Below are 17,775 nucleotides of genomic sequence, written 5' to 3'. Positions count from 1 at the left end.
CAAACTATCTGTAAAAGAAATAAAGAAAATCCCATTTGCAATAACATCAAAAAGAAGAAAATACTTAGGAATAAAGTTAGGAAAGGAAGTGAAAGAAGTGTACGTCAAAAACCATAAGACATTGATCAAAGAAATTGAAGACACAAATAAATGGAAAGATATCCCATGTTCATGTATCAGAAGAGTTTAATGTTGTTAAAATGTCCATACTACTCAAAGCCATCTATAGGTTCAATAGAAACTCTACTCTTCACAGAAATAGAAAAAAGAATCCTAAAATTCATATGGAACCACAAAAGACCCCAAAGCCAAGCAATCTTGAGAAAGAACAAGGCTGGAGGCATCACACTTCCTAATTTCAAACTATATTGCAAAGTTATAGTAATCAAAACAGTACAGTACTGACATAAAAGCAGACACAGAGACCAATGGAACAGAATAGAATGCCCAGAAATAAATCCTGTATATATGTTCGAGTATTTGACAAGAAAACTAAGAGTACTCAATGAGGAAAGGATAATCTCTTCAATAAATGATGTTGGGCAAACCAGATATTCACATGCAAATGAATGAAATTGGATCTCTATCTTACACCACTCACAAAAATTAACTTGAAATGGAGTAAAAACTTAAATGTAAGGCCTGAAGCCATAAAACTCCTAGAAGAAAACGTAGGAAAGAAACTCCTTGACTTTTGGTAATTTTTTTTTGAATATGACACCCAAAGCATAGGCAACAAAAGCAAATATTACCAAGTAGGGCTACAACAAGCTAAAAACTTCTGCATAGCAAAAGAAACAATCAACAAAATGAAAAATTAACCTGGGGAATGGGAGAAAATACTTGCAAACTCTATATCTGATAAGAGATTAATATCCAAAATCTATAAGGAACTCTTACAACTCAGTATAGCAAGAAAATGAATAATCCTATTAAAATGTGGTAAAAGGATATGAATAGACATTTTTCCAAAGAAGACATACAAATGGGCAAGAAGTAAGTGCTTAACACCACTAATCATCAGGCAAGTGAAAATCAAAGCACCAAGGAGGGAGTAGGTAGGAAGGGAGGAGACGGGGAGAGAGGAGAGAGAGACCTCATTAGTTTAGATGCTCTAATTCTGGACCTGTGTTCTAATATCACCTCACACCTGTTAGAATGGCTATTATCAAAAAGATAAGTCCTGGCAAGGATGTGGAGAAAAGGGAACCATTATCCACTGTCAATGGGATTCTAAATTGATACAGCCATTATGGAAAACAGTATGGAGGTTTCTCGAAAAACTAAAGATAGAACTACCATGTGATCCAGCCATCCCAATTCTGGATATATATAGAAGGAAAACGAAATCTCTATCTTGAAGAGATATCTGCACCCCATGTTCATTACAGCATTATTCATAATAGTCAAACCATGCAAACAACGTACATGTCCTTTTCAGATAAACGGATAAAGACAATATAGTACATATATACAATGGAATATTATTCAGTTGTAAAAAGAAGGAAATCCTGCCATTTGTGACAACATGGGTGAAACTGGAGGGCGTTATGTTAAGTGAAGTAAATCAGAGAAAGACAAATATTGTATGATCTCACTTACATGTGAAATCTAAAAACTCCAAACTCATAGAAACAGAGAATAGATTGGTGGTTTCCAGGGGTGAGGTGATGGCAGAAAGGAGGAGACATTTTTCTAAAGGTACAAACTTAGAGTTATATGATGAATATGTTCTGGGGATCTAATGGAAGCATGATGTCTATAGTTAACAATACTGTATTGTATACTTGAAAGTTGCTAAGAAGGTAAATCTTAAATGTTCTCACCACAAAAATTTAAGGTAATTACGTGGGGAGATGTGATGTGCTAACTAACCTTATTGTGATAATCATCTTATAATATAAACACGTACCTAATCAGTGCCTTGTATACCTTACATTTACACAATGTTATATGTCAATTATATCTCAATAAAGCTGGAAAAAATTAGGATTCATCAAAACAAAAACCAAAAAAGCTGTTGCTCTAACACATGTAGATGTTATCAAATTGCAGCTTGTCACCTGCCAAGTGAGGGGGTCAAGAAAGGCCTGTCGACACAGACATGTGACTTATGTTCTTACAATATATTTTAGAGAAATGATGTTTATAATATCAGTCTTTAAGAAAGTTTTAAATTTAAAAGAGGAAAGAGAAAAAGATACATAAAGATCAGCACAATAGCTAAAGCAATTAACGATTTATTACCGTACACATATAAGCACCTAAAGTTTTTTCTTTTTTACAAAAGAAGTGCAGGTTATGTGTGCATAAACTCAGAGCTTGTTTGTTAACATACGACACTATTTCTGAAATCGAGAGAGGGACAGAGAGAGGGAGAGACAGGGAGAAGAGCAGAAGGAGGAGAGAGGGAGAGAGGAGAGAGAGAGAGACCTCATTATTTCAGATGCTCTGATTCTGGACCTATCTTCTAAGCAATTACCTAGGAGCTTAAGAGAAGCTCTTCTGCTTCTGCCCTCCTCCTCTTGCCCACTTTTCCCTCCTTCCTGTTTGGATTGTAAGGAATAACTATCTTTGTTTTCCCATTTCAAATTTGACATCAAAACAGATCTGGTTACTCCTACCCATGTATGCACATAAGTACATTTCCCTGGATGACGTATGAACACTGAAAACTACACAATAGTACTAAAGAAGTTTTAGTTTCTCAGTTTTAACGGCACCCTTAATCAAGCTACCTTTGTCCTACTCCTCACCCTGCCTAATTGTCCTTTCTTGCAAACCTAGACAACATTGTATTTTTGTTTTAAGAAGAATATTTATGTGCACTCTCCTCGGTTCCTCCCCAAAATAAAAACGGGACAAACTGCTAAGTGCAGAGTAGCAACAGAAAAATTGTTTACTTGTTGAAGCCTACTACTGTACTTTTCATTTCGCTCCATGAAACCAAGAAGCAAAAGTCTGTGGTGGTTCTATCTATCCATTTTTCCAAACATTTACTTTGACTTTGTGATAGAAAAGATTATGCTATCAAATAATCTAAAAATAACTTTCTCTCTCTCTCCCTTTCTGACTCTCTCTCTCTCATGATACTTTTATGATGAAAATTCTAGGTCAAAAATTGCAAGTGAGTGAGAGCAAAGAAGAGAAAATCACCATTGTCAACAGACAGTGGGGCTGTAATAAAATCAAAGCTTGAAAATGTGCTTAACGAACTACCTCTTCTATGTAGACTCATGCAAATTCATTGTAGTTACAGCTATTGCAAATACATGAATATAACCCTAGGGAAATATGCTAGTACATTCGTGATCACATTCCTAGAGGTAAAAGCATTTCTTAGCTTTCACAGGTGCAAATGAGTAATATTCTCCCTTACCCTCCCTTGAAGGAGAACGTGGTTTCTATTCCAAGATGTAAAATTTTACAAAAGATATAGCAGCTGTATGTAATCTATAGACCTTTTTATTCATCTCAAAAAGTGATTCAACACAGTTGAATTGAAGTACGTACAAGCTGAAAAATCCTTTCAGTTTTCAGGCAATCTCATTAAACGATGAGGAGTCTACTTAGAAGTTAATCTCCTCTTTTATGTTGTCATTGAATAAAGAACAGGAATCATGCCATTAATTGTCCATCAGGAAGAACATAAGGTTTAGTTATGTTGAAACACATTGAACAAGACTCAGGTCAAGAGATCCAACAATAGCTATTGTTTTAATGCTCCTTCTTTGTTTTTTTAACATTGTGTGGTATTAAAAGATATTCTTTCATGGAGAGGTGAGCATAGATGACACGAGAACAGCAGAATATTAATAAATCTTGAAATTAGATGATGGATAAATGGGGGTTTATTACTTCATTCTCTGTTTTAAAATGTTCACAATAAAAAGTCAAATTAACAACAAAATCAAAATAATGCATATCAATAAAGGGGTGCAAGGTTTCCTGAAGGCCTCTTGGCTTCCTAGTGTTTGACTGAACAGCTGCTACGAGTAAGCTGAGACCCTGAACATAATCCAAGCTGGAGCCTGGCAGCAGAAAATTAGTGTCAGTAAAGAGAAAACTTTGCCAATAAGCAGGCAACTGAATTTTATTTCATTTTTCTTGGCAAATGAAAGATTTAGGGAAATACTTAGAGTGATTACTTAACTTCTATATTTTTATTTACTTATTGGTGCTGGCTAGCCATGCAAGTGGCAGCTAATTTTGATCCTGCCTGAGTCAGGTAACAAGGCCAAATTGTAATAATGACCAACATTTATTAAGGTTTATTATGTGCCAGGCTTATGCTAAGCATTTTATATGCATTATTTTATTTAATCTTTCCTGACAAACCTACAAGATTGGTAATAATATAATTTCCTCTTAGGTATGAAAGCTGAGGCTTAGGTAGGCTAAGTAACTTTATTGCACCAGAATACAAGCCATGGCGTTTTGATTCTAGAACCCAGGTACCTAACCATTAGAAAAGCTCGAGGCCTCTTGAAGCTCACACTATTCATTTAATACATCTCCAAATCCGAGTCTGGGTTCCCTTTAGCTATTCTTGACTTCTACGGCCTCTCCTACAACTCTAACACTGCTTCTATAACCCGGCCCCTATTCCTGTGGTCCTGTTCTGCTCTGTGGTTTAGTCTCTCATGGATTTATGTGCTCTTCTACCTCACCCAGATAAGCACTTCAGCAAGACCAGACTTGCTTCTGACTCCTTGACTCCTTTGACCTTTTGAAATTTTCACCTTACCAATTCCCAACACCGTGTACATCTGTGATGGACTGAATTGTGTCCCCTTAAATTTGTATGTTGAAGCCCTAACCAACAATGTGACTGTGATTGGAGATAAGATCTTTAGAAGGTAAATAAAGTTAAATGAGGTCATAAGGGTGGGGCCCTAATCTGAAAGGATAGTGGCCTTATAAGAAGAGGAAAACAGAGATATCTCATTCTTTCTCAGCACACAGAAGACACTTAAAGTGGGGACAGAGTGAGAAGGCAGCTGTCTACAAGCCAGGAAGAAAGCCCTCACCAGAAAACAAACCTTGCCAAATCTTGATCTGGGAGTTCCGGTCTCCAGAACTCTGAGAAATAAATTTCTGTTGTTGAAGCCACCCAGCCTATGGTATTTTGTTACGGCAGCCTGAGCAGACTAATACAACATACTATCATTCTTTTCCTTAGCTTCCACTCCAAATGCTTTTGGAAAAAAGTATAAAATGTCGTGTTTCTCTAGAGACGGCATTATGTAATTGAAAGAGCTCTAAGTTTGGAACCACAAAATTGGATTTCAAGTCATGAAATAAAAGAGAAATGTAGCAAAAACATGAAGTATTACTATTAATGCCAAATAAAGACAGCTGACCTCTTACTGACAGTCTCATGAGCTGCCTTCCCAACAGGGCTGTCAACAGACTTCTGCAATGTACTCAGAGCCTCTCTGGTGGGTCCATGACTTTGCCTTTGGTTTACCTAGAACACTGACGCTCTCTGACTTTAGCTACCTCAGCTTCTGTCACTTCCACTGCAATATGTCAGTTTCTAATCCCATTTTCTCCTTCTCTGTTACTTTATCAGAACAACAACCTATCCCCCTCCCTGCCCAGAGTAACACCTCTATCAGGAAACTTGATTCCTCCAATCATCTTTCACCTTCTCTGAGAATGTATCAGTTATTACCTTTCTTTTCTTGTATTCTGTGCATTCAGCAACAGACTAGCCCTTGACCTTGAGAACTTCTCAAGATATTTTCCCCTCTCTCTCTTCCCTTTCATTGACAAAATTCCCAAAACCTTCCTAGCCACATCTTCCACTAACATACTTTATACAGTTTGTGATGCACTTAAATTATGGTTTTGATCCTACTTGCTCCCACTTCAAGGCTTGGCTTGGAATGGCATTCAGCTCTGATCCCTGCCTATCAATTTTCCAAGGTTTGCCTAACTTGTCACTTCCTCTGTGAAACCCACTCTAAGTAATTTCTTCTGAAACTCAAAAGAACTTAGTTTGAACTTTCTTGAGAGCTTGTTTGTACTAACTGTAGTATTATTATTTCTGCACCCTTAGTACATTATAAACTCCTTAATGCTCTCAATTTAAGCTATAGTAATTATTTAATAATGTCCACCAATTACATTAATAATCAAACTAATGTCAAACAATATCATCAAGATTTCAATTCAACTGGGACAAATACAGAGTTTGGATATTTTTGGGGAAAGATCAAACTTCAATTTGAAGATGGGTAAAGAGAATCTGGGCCTATATAGATCTATACAAGAGATAAAAGGCTTAAAATCCCCATATTCATTTTCTGCCTTTATTGAAACAAAGGAACAATGGCCAACAGTAGACTGACTGGCACATAAGCGTTCAATAAATGTTGGTCGAATTATCAAAACAGTGTATGGCTGAAGTGGTCCTTGGATAATATATTAAATACAGTCACACACCATATAATGACATTTTGGTCAATGATGGACCTCATATACAATGGTGACCCCATAAGATTAGTACCATACAGCCCTAGGTATGTAGTAGGCTATACCACCTAGGTTTGTGTAAGTACACTCTGTGACATTCACACAACAATGAAATCATAACGCATTTCACAGAATGCACTCCTATTGTTAAGCAACACATGACTGTAGTGATATTTAGAAAGTTTATGGAGGGAAAGCTGATATAGAATTTTGAAGTGGTGTCTAAGGCAATTAAAACTCTGTGATTTGGGAAGCACAGAAGAGGTTACCATCTGAACTTGTTTTGTGGTCCCTGTACCAAAAGAGTTGATTGACATAAAGAGTTTCACAGGGGTATGCACATTTCTGGTGGAAGACTCAAGGAAAGCTCAAAGAATCAAAAAATCAATGATCTAGACTTTTAGAAGGAACTTTGGCATGTTTTTTTCTAGGATAATAACAGATAATTAAAAAGACAATATTAGCCATTATTATTTGGCGGCTATGGACCAGCCACTGTGCTTATATCCAGGCACATATATCCACATTAGTTCCTTTAATTATAGAACAGCATTTAGAGGAGGGCAATATCATTCCAATTTCATGGATGAAGCTAGAGTCACCGCACACCTTACTCAAGGTTTCATAGCTAGTAAAGGACACACCTAGGCTTCAGGGCCAACATTTGAACTAAGCTTTTCTGCTTCCAAATCCCATGGCCAAATTTAAACACATTGGACAGGGCTGGTATAGTCCCAACACTTCCTCATGAAAAGATAATGAAAAATTACTTTTGTTGATGGACTTTAACCAGTGTGTCTTTCAAATACCACTTAGATCTTCAATCTACCATATTCTGGAACCATCATCTGGAAATTTCTCAGGCAAGTTTGACATTTTCTCAAATCTATACTCCCATTCCTTACCCCAACTTCTGCTCACTTGCTTAAAATGTGCTGTCAGACAGACTTATGCTACTAAATGTCCATGCCACCTGTTTATTGGTTGTAATCATGCTTGCAATCAATGTACATGACTAGAAAAAGACTAGTTTTGTCAGTAATTGCTGTGAACTCTAGTCACGACTTGGCAACATCGCTTGACAACTACCAAATAAATCTATTTGTAGTATAGAATTCAGTGTAGAATTTCTAATTCTAGAAGGCAGCTATCATATAGAGACTAACACAGGACTCAAAGTGAAGGAGACTAACCTTGTGAACCTCTACTCTCTATCAATCACAATTAAAACACTATTATTTCATATTTTTTCACAAACTGCTTTGTACGGCAAAGTCATTGAGGTGTCACATTTTTCAGGTGAGGAAGCCACATCTCAGAGAAATTGTGAAGTTTGCCCACACATAGTGACTAGTCCACCTGGGGTTCCACCCAACTCTGTCTGGCCTCAGTACCTATACACTTTCCATGACATCCCACTGACTTCCATGTAAGCAAGGCCTGGCTTTTAACATGATTAGAAATGTATGAGCCAAGTTGTCATTAAACTCTTTGTGCCTTTGTTTCCTTGTCTTTAAGATGAGGAAAACACTATCCACTGCTCAGGGATTGAACAGACTACATAGATCCAACACACTTAACACAGTACCTGGCATATCATGGGCATTGATAAACATTCACTTTAATTTAAATTAATTTTTTTCAGTTATTTATTATTTAAAGTAAATTATTTGAAACAGGAACCAAAAAGGAACTTTCCATAGTTTGACATCAAGCCTCATTTTTTTCCATTTCCATGAGAGTCAATAGCATAACCATTCCACTAATGGAATCTGAAGGAACAGGGTTAATCATATTTGCTTTTAATTCTAACACTTTGAAAACTATTAACCAACATATGGACAGAGTACAGCCATTCTGTTAAACCCACATTTCTGGATCATGTGAAAAATGTAGGGTATCATCACGGATTATCTAATTGGCAAAGCAAGCATGTGCTTAAGGAACCAGCAAATCAAGGACACCAGAGATGGGAAAGGTTCCAGCTATAATGAATGCTTGCAGAATTTTATAATCTGAAAATCTAGAAAGAAGCTGTTAAAATTTAGCGCTCATTTAAATTTTGGTTTTGGATTTAGCACTTTTTAAAAAAATTTCAATATGGCGGGAGGCTTAGAAAGAAGGCATCTAAAGCTTTCCAGCACTTAAGGCACTACATGAACATGGTTCTGGAAAACTGTGAAAGTTTGTTGACTTATAGAAAATACCTAAATGTTACCAAACACTTTTTAAAATATAATACCCAATAATCTTCTCCAGAATACAATGCTTCAGTCATCTTACCTGTTCTGAAAAGTGCTTTCCCGCCTGGTTACTCACCATAGCAATCTAAACAATAATGCCTCAGTTAACGGACAATAATTGTTCAGCTCATAAATATGCCACTTTTGATAAGTTTATACAAGTAATTAGTAACTGATTAGAATATTTTATATCACATGAAAGTGGTCCTAGCTTCCTTGGCTTTTAATAAGATATGACATGTTTAGCCTCAGTGCAAGATCTTTTCCCAAATGTTTAGAAAATAAAAATGCATCGTCATACAAGGCTTTGGGAAGAACATTTTATTGCTAAGCATATCCTCGAACGAAAATGCAAATATGAAATAAAAGAGAAAAGGGAAAAGAAAAAACAGTAACATCACAACATCATAAAATGAATTCCTTAAGAGTCTGCTCATAAAACAACAGGAATATGATAGAAGCTCACATACAGAATGCACATGTCCCCATAAAATTGTCCAAATAGAAACTTACACTAAAAGGAATATAACAAACGTGTTTTTACTCAAATAAAAAAATGTAAAGAAAGAAAGCAGGAAATCAGTTCACAAGACCCCAAGACTCCAAGAACAGCAATCTTTTACAGACATCGAGATATAATCAACTTCATATAGGTTGGGCCATTAGGTTATCTAAAATCGTGCTTTGATATCTCTTTATAATCCTGTCTCCTTTAAAGACAACAAAAAAATCCAAAACTCTTAACACATTGAAATATCAGATAATGAGGAACACCTCTTTCCATACACATTAGTAAAGGCTACCATTGTTTAGATTGCGCTTTTTGCCCCATGTCTTTAAGATATTTTTCATAGTCAAATATTCATGCAACTTACAAAGACCAGCAAGAGTAGATTTCTAAATCTAAACAGCTGATTGATTTTCATCTGTACAAAAGAAATTGTATATATCTGACCCTCCCGAGGACACACGTCCTTTTTGTGTGAATATTTGTCTTGCTTTGTCTCTTGCTTTTTGGATAGCTATGGCCACACAACCAGTTTATTGTTTTTCTGTACATTGTTTCCTCTTTTCAAAAAGAAAGAAAGACAATTGGAATATAAACCGAACAAACTGAAATAAACAAATAGAAAGTAAATAACAGTTCTTAAAGCAGTATGTACATAGGTGGCTAAGGAATTATACCAGCAAAAAAGTAGTAAAATATGTAAACAAAATCTGAGAAGATTTTTTACTCTCTTTGACACAGTTAACTGTGACAAAACTAAAACTCACACTTTCTTCACATTTTAAGGTTTACTTTTTTGTTGTTTTGCTATTTTCTTTTAAAACAACATTCTCATTCCACCTCAAGACTTGAACAGTTGTCCTGTTTCAGCCATCCCATCAAACATACCATGATAAATATATCTGTATATATATTTATTTATATATATATTATACTATTAAATTCCTTTTTTGTGTGTCACAGCAGCTTTATTCATTTATTATTTATTTATTTATTTATTTTTAGAAAAGATGGGTGAAAGGAGATGTGAGCAAATGGAAGGAGAAAGTTATCCGTAAGTGTCAGGCTACAAAAGTAAATCACCATGAAAAGCGTGTTGGGGGCAGGGGAAGAACTATGTATTTTGCACTCCGTCATGCCATGTTTGGCTTGTGTGACCTTTTGTGGTTCCATCACCAGTTGTACTCCCCTATTGTCTGTTTTGATTCATTAACAGACTTTTGGCATTGTCTTTTCTTTCATATTTGCATGCATTTCAGTCAGTCACAGATCCAGCCCACCCCCCAGTGCCTCTTCCCTAGGAAAGGCTCTGTTTTAGTTTTTGGGGCTTTCTCCTTTACCACAATTTGGCTGGGCTAATGGACAGGAACAATATCGTTAAGTAAAGCCAATAGCTCTGATAAAACCAACCCTAACCCCATCTTTTCAGGGTTTGGGTGGCAAATTCTGGAATGAGATTCTGAGGGACCAGCTTTTCAAATCAATATTATCATCCATCACATGATTTTGCTATGTATTCAGCAAAGCATCTTATAGGAAACAAACAACAGATTCTAGAAACACCACAACCTGATATGTAGAGTGAACACCATGGTAGCTTTTGAGTTCATATGGCAATAGTCTCTCTTACATTTGTTTTCAGAGTTTTTTTCTTTTTCTTAACTTAGGTCCAGTCATTCTCAAAAAATAAACGAAAACCCAAAAGCCATTTTTTCCCCTCAGATCTTGAAAAGTTACACGCACACTGGCCAGAACCAGATAAGGGTGGGTTTTTTTTTGTTTGTTTTTAACGTTTTCTTTTCTTTTTTTTTGTTTTTGTTTTTGTTTTTTACATAAACCAAAAGAGAAAAACATTGTTACAGTCAAGCTTCACAAACATCATTACAGACTCACTTGGAGTTACGGAACAAGTAAGCCATGAAGTCTTCTACCTTGGGTGAAACGTTCTCAAGAGAGGGAAGCTTCCAAGTCTGCGAAAGTGGGGGAGCCATCTGCTTGCTCCAGAGCATAGTATGTGCTTTATGATACAGCAGGGCAGAAAGAACTTTCTGTCTCCGAGTGATGACTGAATCAAAGCCGCCCTGGCTGAAATTTATAGGTAGGTACATCTTTGTGTGTGTCCTTGGACAAATGGTTTTCCCCACCATAGTCATGGTATACCCCATCGCATAGTTATCACAGTTCTGACATCTGTTAAATCTCATTTCCCAAGTATTTATGTATGGTATATATAAATAATTCTGTGTTTTAAAGTCACGTATTGTTAGCGGTGTCATTTTTACACATAATACTCTTTGTCCTTGTTTTTCTGTTTCTTGTGGCCGCTCTTCGAGCTCTGCTGCTTCTCCTTGATGAGCGTGCCGTTGCTCTGGGCCGAGTTGCTGATGTAGTTACGCGTCTCGTCCACTTGATAGGACCCCTCGTCCCTGTTCCTGTACTTGTACATGGCGTACAGGAGGATCAAGATGCAGAGGGCGGCAGCAGCCACAATGCCGACGACCATCCCTGTTGTACTGCTCGACTCCCGGATCACCTCTGAGGCCCCCGGAACCCGTCTGACTCCCGGCTCCGTGGGGTTTGCTGTGGGCACATTACGGAACATGGGGGAAGTAATTAGTGGGCTCTTCAGTTTGGTGCTGTCTAGCTCATAGGCAGTGGGCAACGGAAGCAAGACTATATCAGGCTGGGGTTTGAGATCACGGTTATTCATTTTGCCAGCTGGCAATTTGGGCACCATCCCAGACGAGGAGGAAGCTGTGAAGCGGATCAGCTCAGGGGATAAAGATGTGGTAGTAGTCCTACTAGTTTCGGAGACTTTGTTAGGTCTAAAGTCCTTGGATTCCCACTTGGGCGCATGTGCTTTGTAGCCACCTTCGAAGATTGAAGTGGAAAGACTCTTATCTGTTACCAAGGAGAAGGTGGTGTAAAAATCTTCATCATCAGTAGGGGGCAGGTTAGAGTCAAAGGTTTCCCCTGAGCCATACCCAGATATCACCAAGCCATCATCATCACAACCATCGCTGCCTTGGTCCGACAAGCAAGGTAACCCCGCCTCAGAGGTCATGGACAGGGAATCTTTGGTGGTCTCAATAATGGTGAGGAGGGGGCGAAAGGTAGGGGGGAGTGTAATGGAAGGTGCACGAGTAGCAATAGGAGGGGTAGCTAAAGGGTCTTCTACAAGAAGAGGGATAACTAATTCACCTCCTGGGATTGAAAAGAAAAAGAAAAACAGAATTAGTGTACTTGTAGAAAAGCGCAATTCGTAGTCACTCTCTGTGAATGTGGTTCATAGGTTACGCCTCAGAAATTATAATAAAGTGACTTGGATCCACATATGGATTCTTTCTAGTTGTAGCCGAACCATTCTAGGCTGATTTAGAGCCCATTACATGCCTCTTGCCACCAAAACCTGAAATCTGTAGACTGAGGGCTTAGATTTGAAAGATACTCTCAAGTAATTATTCAGATAGAATTCAAACACGCTGTTTCCAGGATCTGCTTATGGAATGATGACATTCGATTAGATGATTGCAAATACTGACTGGCTATCAAAATTGTGTGTGTGTACTTGCACACATGTGTGTGCTTAATTTGTGAACCGTAGTGTTTCTTTATTGCCTTCTTGGGTTTCTACTTATTTGTTCCCATGGGTATGAGAATGACATATTCTCTATGTCACTGAGACCAAGATTAAGAAACATAAGCAACATAGTATTTTAAGTTGCTACCTATTATTGCACATTTATCAATTGCAGTCTCCTGAAATTCCCCTGACTGCTAAATAAGAACTTGCCTTGTATTGGTCTAATATTATGTTTATGCGTTGCTTTTATGCTCTATGCAATTTATGCTGAGCTGGAAGCTAGATTTTAAAAATACCCAGCCTAGATATCCATGACTTACTGGAAACTTACTTTTAGATTCAGAAATGTAGAATTAGGAAAGTGAGTTCTTTAAATCAGTGATTCTTAACTAGACTGACAAAAATATATCAGTTTATCCACGTTCACTTTTAAACATGTGGACTAGGTCAGGAGAAAGTTCAGAATAGTTCACTAAATCTTAGTGTCTTATAAATCATGGGTACCACAAATATTCTGTGGTGGATGTTACTCACCTAATTGTAGGGCCAAGGTTATTATTCATCTATTTAAGCAAGACAGTCAAGGTCCCTTCTGTGTCTCTTTACAGTGTTATTTTTCAAACAGAGGAAGAATCTCAGGAAGTCATGGTTCATGTCTCTTCATTGAATTTATTCAAAAAAATTTATTCAACTATCATTTTAAAAAACCCTCTAGCAGGGATGGCATGATGTGTCCCTGTTCCAGTTAGTTAGTTGGGATGCTAACATGATATTATTGTTGAAGGCCTCTTTCTGAGCTAGGTCACTAAGCTCTCAACCAGGTACGATGTTCTTGTGTGTTCTGCCCTCTGTCATAACTTTGCCCTGTTGGGGTGGTTGGTGTTTATCTGTTATCAGACATGACTTTTGCTGAGATGCCCCTTTGGTGACAAAGCCAGACGTGTGGCTCAATACTGCAGAGTTCTAGGGACACTCTAGGTGGACAAGCCTTTGAGCTTACACAGTCTTTCCAGGTTCTTCCTATAAAGATTGACACACAAATTAGAACCCTCCTCTCAGCTTGCCACACCTTATATCTTTCAACATTTCCTATACTTCCATTAGAACTGCTACATCTAAATTATTCAGGTTTCCAGGGTGCTAGGAGAAGGGCCTCCTGAGAAGAAAGCTATTGTACACCTGCAAAGCACCGGAGACCAACTGCTTGCACCCAAGTCAGAAGCCTTGACTCTCTCTCTAATTGCCAATGACATTGTGATACACAGAGGGAAACTGAGTTGGGCAGGGAGACAGTAATGTATATAATGTATGTCATTGGAAGGGAAGAAACAATAGAGTCCTGTATGGTCATCTCTGGCCAACCCGATAATGTTACCTTATGTGGGGAAATACAGCAAGACCCTTTCTGAGCATCTTGAGATGATATTTTGGTCTTCACTCTAAACCCAAACTTGTCTTCTAAATTCTCTGAGTTTGAAACTATGGAGCAAAATGATCTTTGCAAATTTGTCAAAGCTTCAGACTTGCTTTACTGGACCAGCATATCTGTTTTATACGTTGTGAACATATATAATTCATATATCTTGCAACTTATTTAATGAATAATTTATACACTTTTGCTGGATTTTATAAATGGGATTTGGCATGGCTCCCTAAAGGTAAGCCAGTCCTAAAACTAACCCTCAGCTAACTTTTCTCCTTATTCTCTACTACAGGGCCCCCAAGTGCTATGTTTAAGGTGATCCATGGAAGAGGCAGTGTGTAAGTAAGAGAAGAGCAGTGAGGAGAAAGAAGTGAAGGCCCGTGCAATCTGTTTGAGGGTTCCCTAGAGATTACTCAGGGATGGTTTCATTTTCCTTCAGAGCACAAGGCAGGATTTTTTTTTACCCATCTCACCTAGAACAAATGTTTAGCACGTGTGTTCCTTTCTGACACAAATACAGAGAGTTGTTTGTTCCTTAGGACAATGATAAAAATCTACCCTACATATATTAAGCAGAGAGGGAACTGGGGTAAAGGACAGGAATAACTGATTTGTTGGGAGGCAAAGGCCTAGTACAAATAAGTTAAATATAAAGGCAAATTGTCGAGAAGGATGCTAGTGTCCCTTTAAGTGAGATTAAGATCACTGTCTTCATAATTACAGAGTGGCATTCATTTGCAATTTTAGTGTACCATCTGGTGACACCCAACTGGAATCTTAAATTTGCCTGTTTTCCCCCCTCCTCTTTTCAATCTTAGCTAAAGCTTCCTCAGCGTCATTGTTGCTAAAAATCTGCAAGATCTACAAACTGCTCATTCCGCAGTGGAATCACCCCCGCTTTCCTTTGCTCTTTCCTTCTCATTCAACACACTAATGTGAGCATCTCTCTTCGAATACCAAAAAAAAAAAGTAAAAACTATCCTTTTCATAAGGCGATGGAAAGAAGGTTCTGAAGCTTGCTAATTTGTAAACAGCTTCTAAAAGTTTGGTGAGCCCCTACGTGAAACGATAAGAGCTTATTTCAGAACTAAAGTGATGGGTATGCTATTGCAGAGTTTAAATCAGAGAATCTGTCCAAACTAATCTTCAGTTTTCTTTGCCAATTTGTTATTAATCCTGGTATCAGTGACAAAAATAGTAAATGATGCCCTGTCAGGGAAATTGGAGCCCAAATTCCAGTGGTATTTAATCAATGAAATGGTAGGAGCTTTCATAACCCCCCCTTTTCTGGAATCTCAAGGAAATTGGAAGAGTATCTTCAATTCATATCTGAGATGTGGGGGTCATTATTACAAATGAGAATTATAGTGAAAATAGGTGGAAAATTTTAATAACCATAAACATAGAAGGTGCCTGGAACAGATGTGTGAGTCAGGGTGTAGAAGCAAATCTAATATCAAATTCTATTTTTAAGATTTAAGATGATCATAGTGTCCTCGGGAGTCCTAGGGCACACATCATTAGAAATTAGGAAGTGAGGGATGTATTTCTCCCATCATCAGATCCTTAAGAGAAATGACTTAGATGGTAGAAGGCTATTTAAGACTTCATGTTTATTTGTTTTCATCCGACGTGACTATCCTCAGATATGTTGGAGCAGCTGATAATATTTTTTTTCACTGCCCAGAGACTTCGGAGTCAGCGATCTATTAGAAGTCTATGCTTACAAAAGTATTCACAGAAGCAACAAGCCTAAAGTCATAAGGGGTTATAGGCAGAGTGATACAAAACCTGTAATCCATCAAACCTCTAATTTCCTATTCCATCCACAGAATTTTTCTTTGGTTTGGAATAAGAACTATCTGTATTCTTTAAAGTTAGCATTTTATACCAGGAATATATACCCTTTTTTGACAGGGTTGTGCTTTTCTTTAAACTAGAGCAATCACTAGGGCTATAAAAGGTCTATTTTAGCCCCGAAGGCTGCTCTGCTTTTTTGCTTTATGAGTGTATTTATAGATATATAATTCATACGTCTAGGGCTGATATCCAGCAAAAGGGGCTCTCTGCCATCGAAAAGACAGTGTATTAAAAATTTAATAGAACTCCTCTGAACTGTAAGAATGTTGAGGGTGATGGCGAATGTTGTGGGTCATCTAAAAGAACAAGAAGAGCAACACGAAGTTTCAGTGTGGCTCCAACCTTTGCCTCCCTGGAGATATTTGAGTCTAAGAAGCCACAAAAGTACCAAAACAATAACACTGAAGAGTGAGACTCTGGGAAAGGACACTGTGCTCCAATTCCTCCAATTTCTTTTCTGTATAGTTAGGTTCTTTACTTCGTCTCTTATTTGCATTTTTTAAATTCTTTGCTGGGAAATCCACACATAATGGGGAGGAATCATCCTTTTCCCCACTAAACTAGGTTTTGAATGATATTCGGTAATTTGGTGCCACAGAAGTGTATACTTGCAGCATATAAATATCCCAAAGCTGGTAACCATGAAATTATTCTCCATCCACTTTCAGAAAGAATAGCCATGGACAAACATGGCAAGTACCTGGGAAGAAGACACCAGAAAAACTCAAGTGTCTCAAAGGGGCTTAACTTATATTTTAATGAGATGAGAATCTCTAGGTAGAACATTGTTTTCCTAGTTTGTCTGAAATGGGTTTGATTCCAAAAGGCTACAGATTCTGATTTTTCAACATATGCCCCAGTAAGATGAGTCATAGCCCCTTGATGTCATTATACATTGTAAAATGAAGAATGTGAAGTGGACTTTTTCACTTGTTTACTGATTAAGACCTTTGCCTCTGAAGTCACTCAGACTCAGGTTAGTATCACAGCCCTATGGCTTACTAGCTGCGTGACTTTGGTCAGATTTCTTAAACTCTCCATAAAATAGAAATAATAACACAGCCTACCTCAAGCCACCAATGTGAATAATAAGAATGCATATTAATGTTAATTATAATGCATATTAAATATTTAGCACAGAGCCTACTGCCACTCCAAAATGCTAGCTACTAGAATTATTTATACTAATTTTGTTTTGGATCTATAAACACTGAAACCATCAATCACTTTCTTCTGACCATTTTTTATGTAGTAGCCTCATGCTAAAGTAGAAATATAATAATAATAAGGCTCTAGATTATTAAGGCTATTTTAAATGCAGAGTTTCAGGAATGATTTATAGTAATTCAAAGAGCTTATATTTTAAAAAAATGATTAGCCTTTTATTAAACTGACCTATGGATAGCTTTCCCAACAAAATTAAAAGCTTTCAATTCAATTAGATAAAATAATACTGCCATTAGGAAGTTCTTAGTTTTAAACCTAAAATATCATCCAATATGTCAAACTGTATAAAATCATATAAACCAAAGTAGAGAAAGCCCATTCAATAAAGCTGCTAGATTGGAAACATATCGATCATCCACCATTCAGTTTGATATTTCTACAACAGTTTCAGATAACACTAATATCTAAAATCAAAGTGAAACACATAAACCTCTTTATTTAAAAATTGTGC

The 17,775-nt window shown here is 37.3% G+C and overlaps 1 protein-coding gene across 44 annotated transcripts in view; it reads right to left on the bottom strand.

Moving 5' to 3' along the window:
* Positions 1 to 11,023: 11,023 nt before the first annotated feature.
* Positions 11,024 to 17,775, bottom strand: part of NRXN3 (neurexin 3) — a 1,503,251-nt gene continuing 1,496,499 nt past the window's right edge. For 22 of the 44 annotated variants that reach the window (XR_011533070.1, XR_011533071.1, XR_011533074.1 and 19 more), the window contains one exon: positions 11,024 to 12,435. Coding sequence is in view for 38 of the 44 variants with exons in the window: in XM_070594342.1 (XP_070450443.1) it covers positions 11,510 to 12,435 (926 nt within the window). In the remaining 6 variants the exon portion in view is untranslated. The remainder of the gene's footprint in view (positions 12,436 to 17,775) is intronic. The other 22 variants (XM_070594359.1, XM_070594360.1, XM_070594366.1 and 19 more) reach the window with 2 other exon arrangements.

This window comes from Equus przewalskii, chromosome 25 (assembly GCF_037783145.1).
Source record: "Equus przewalskii isolate Varuska chromosome 25, EquPr2, whole genome shotgun sequence".
Classification (NCBI taxonomy): domain Eukaryota; kingdom Metazoa; phylum Chordata; class Mammalia; order Perissodactyla; family Equidae; genus Equus; species Equus przewalskii.
This window is presented reverse-complemented; position numbering and strand designations above follow the sequence as displayed.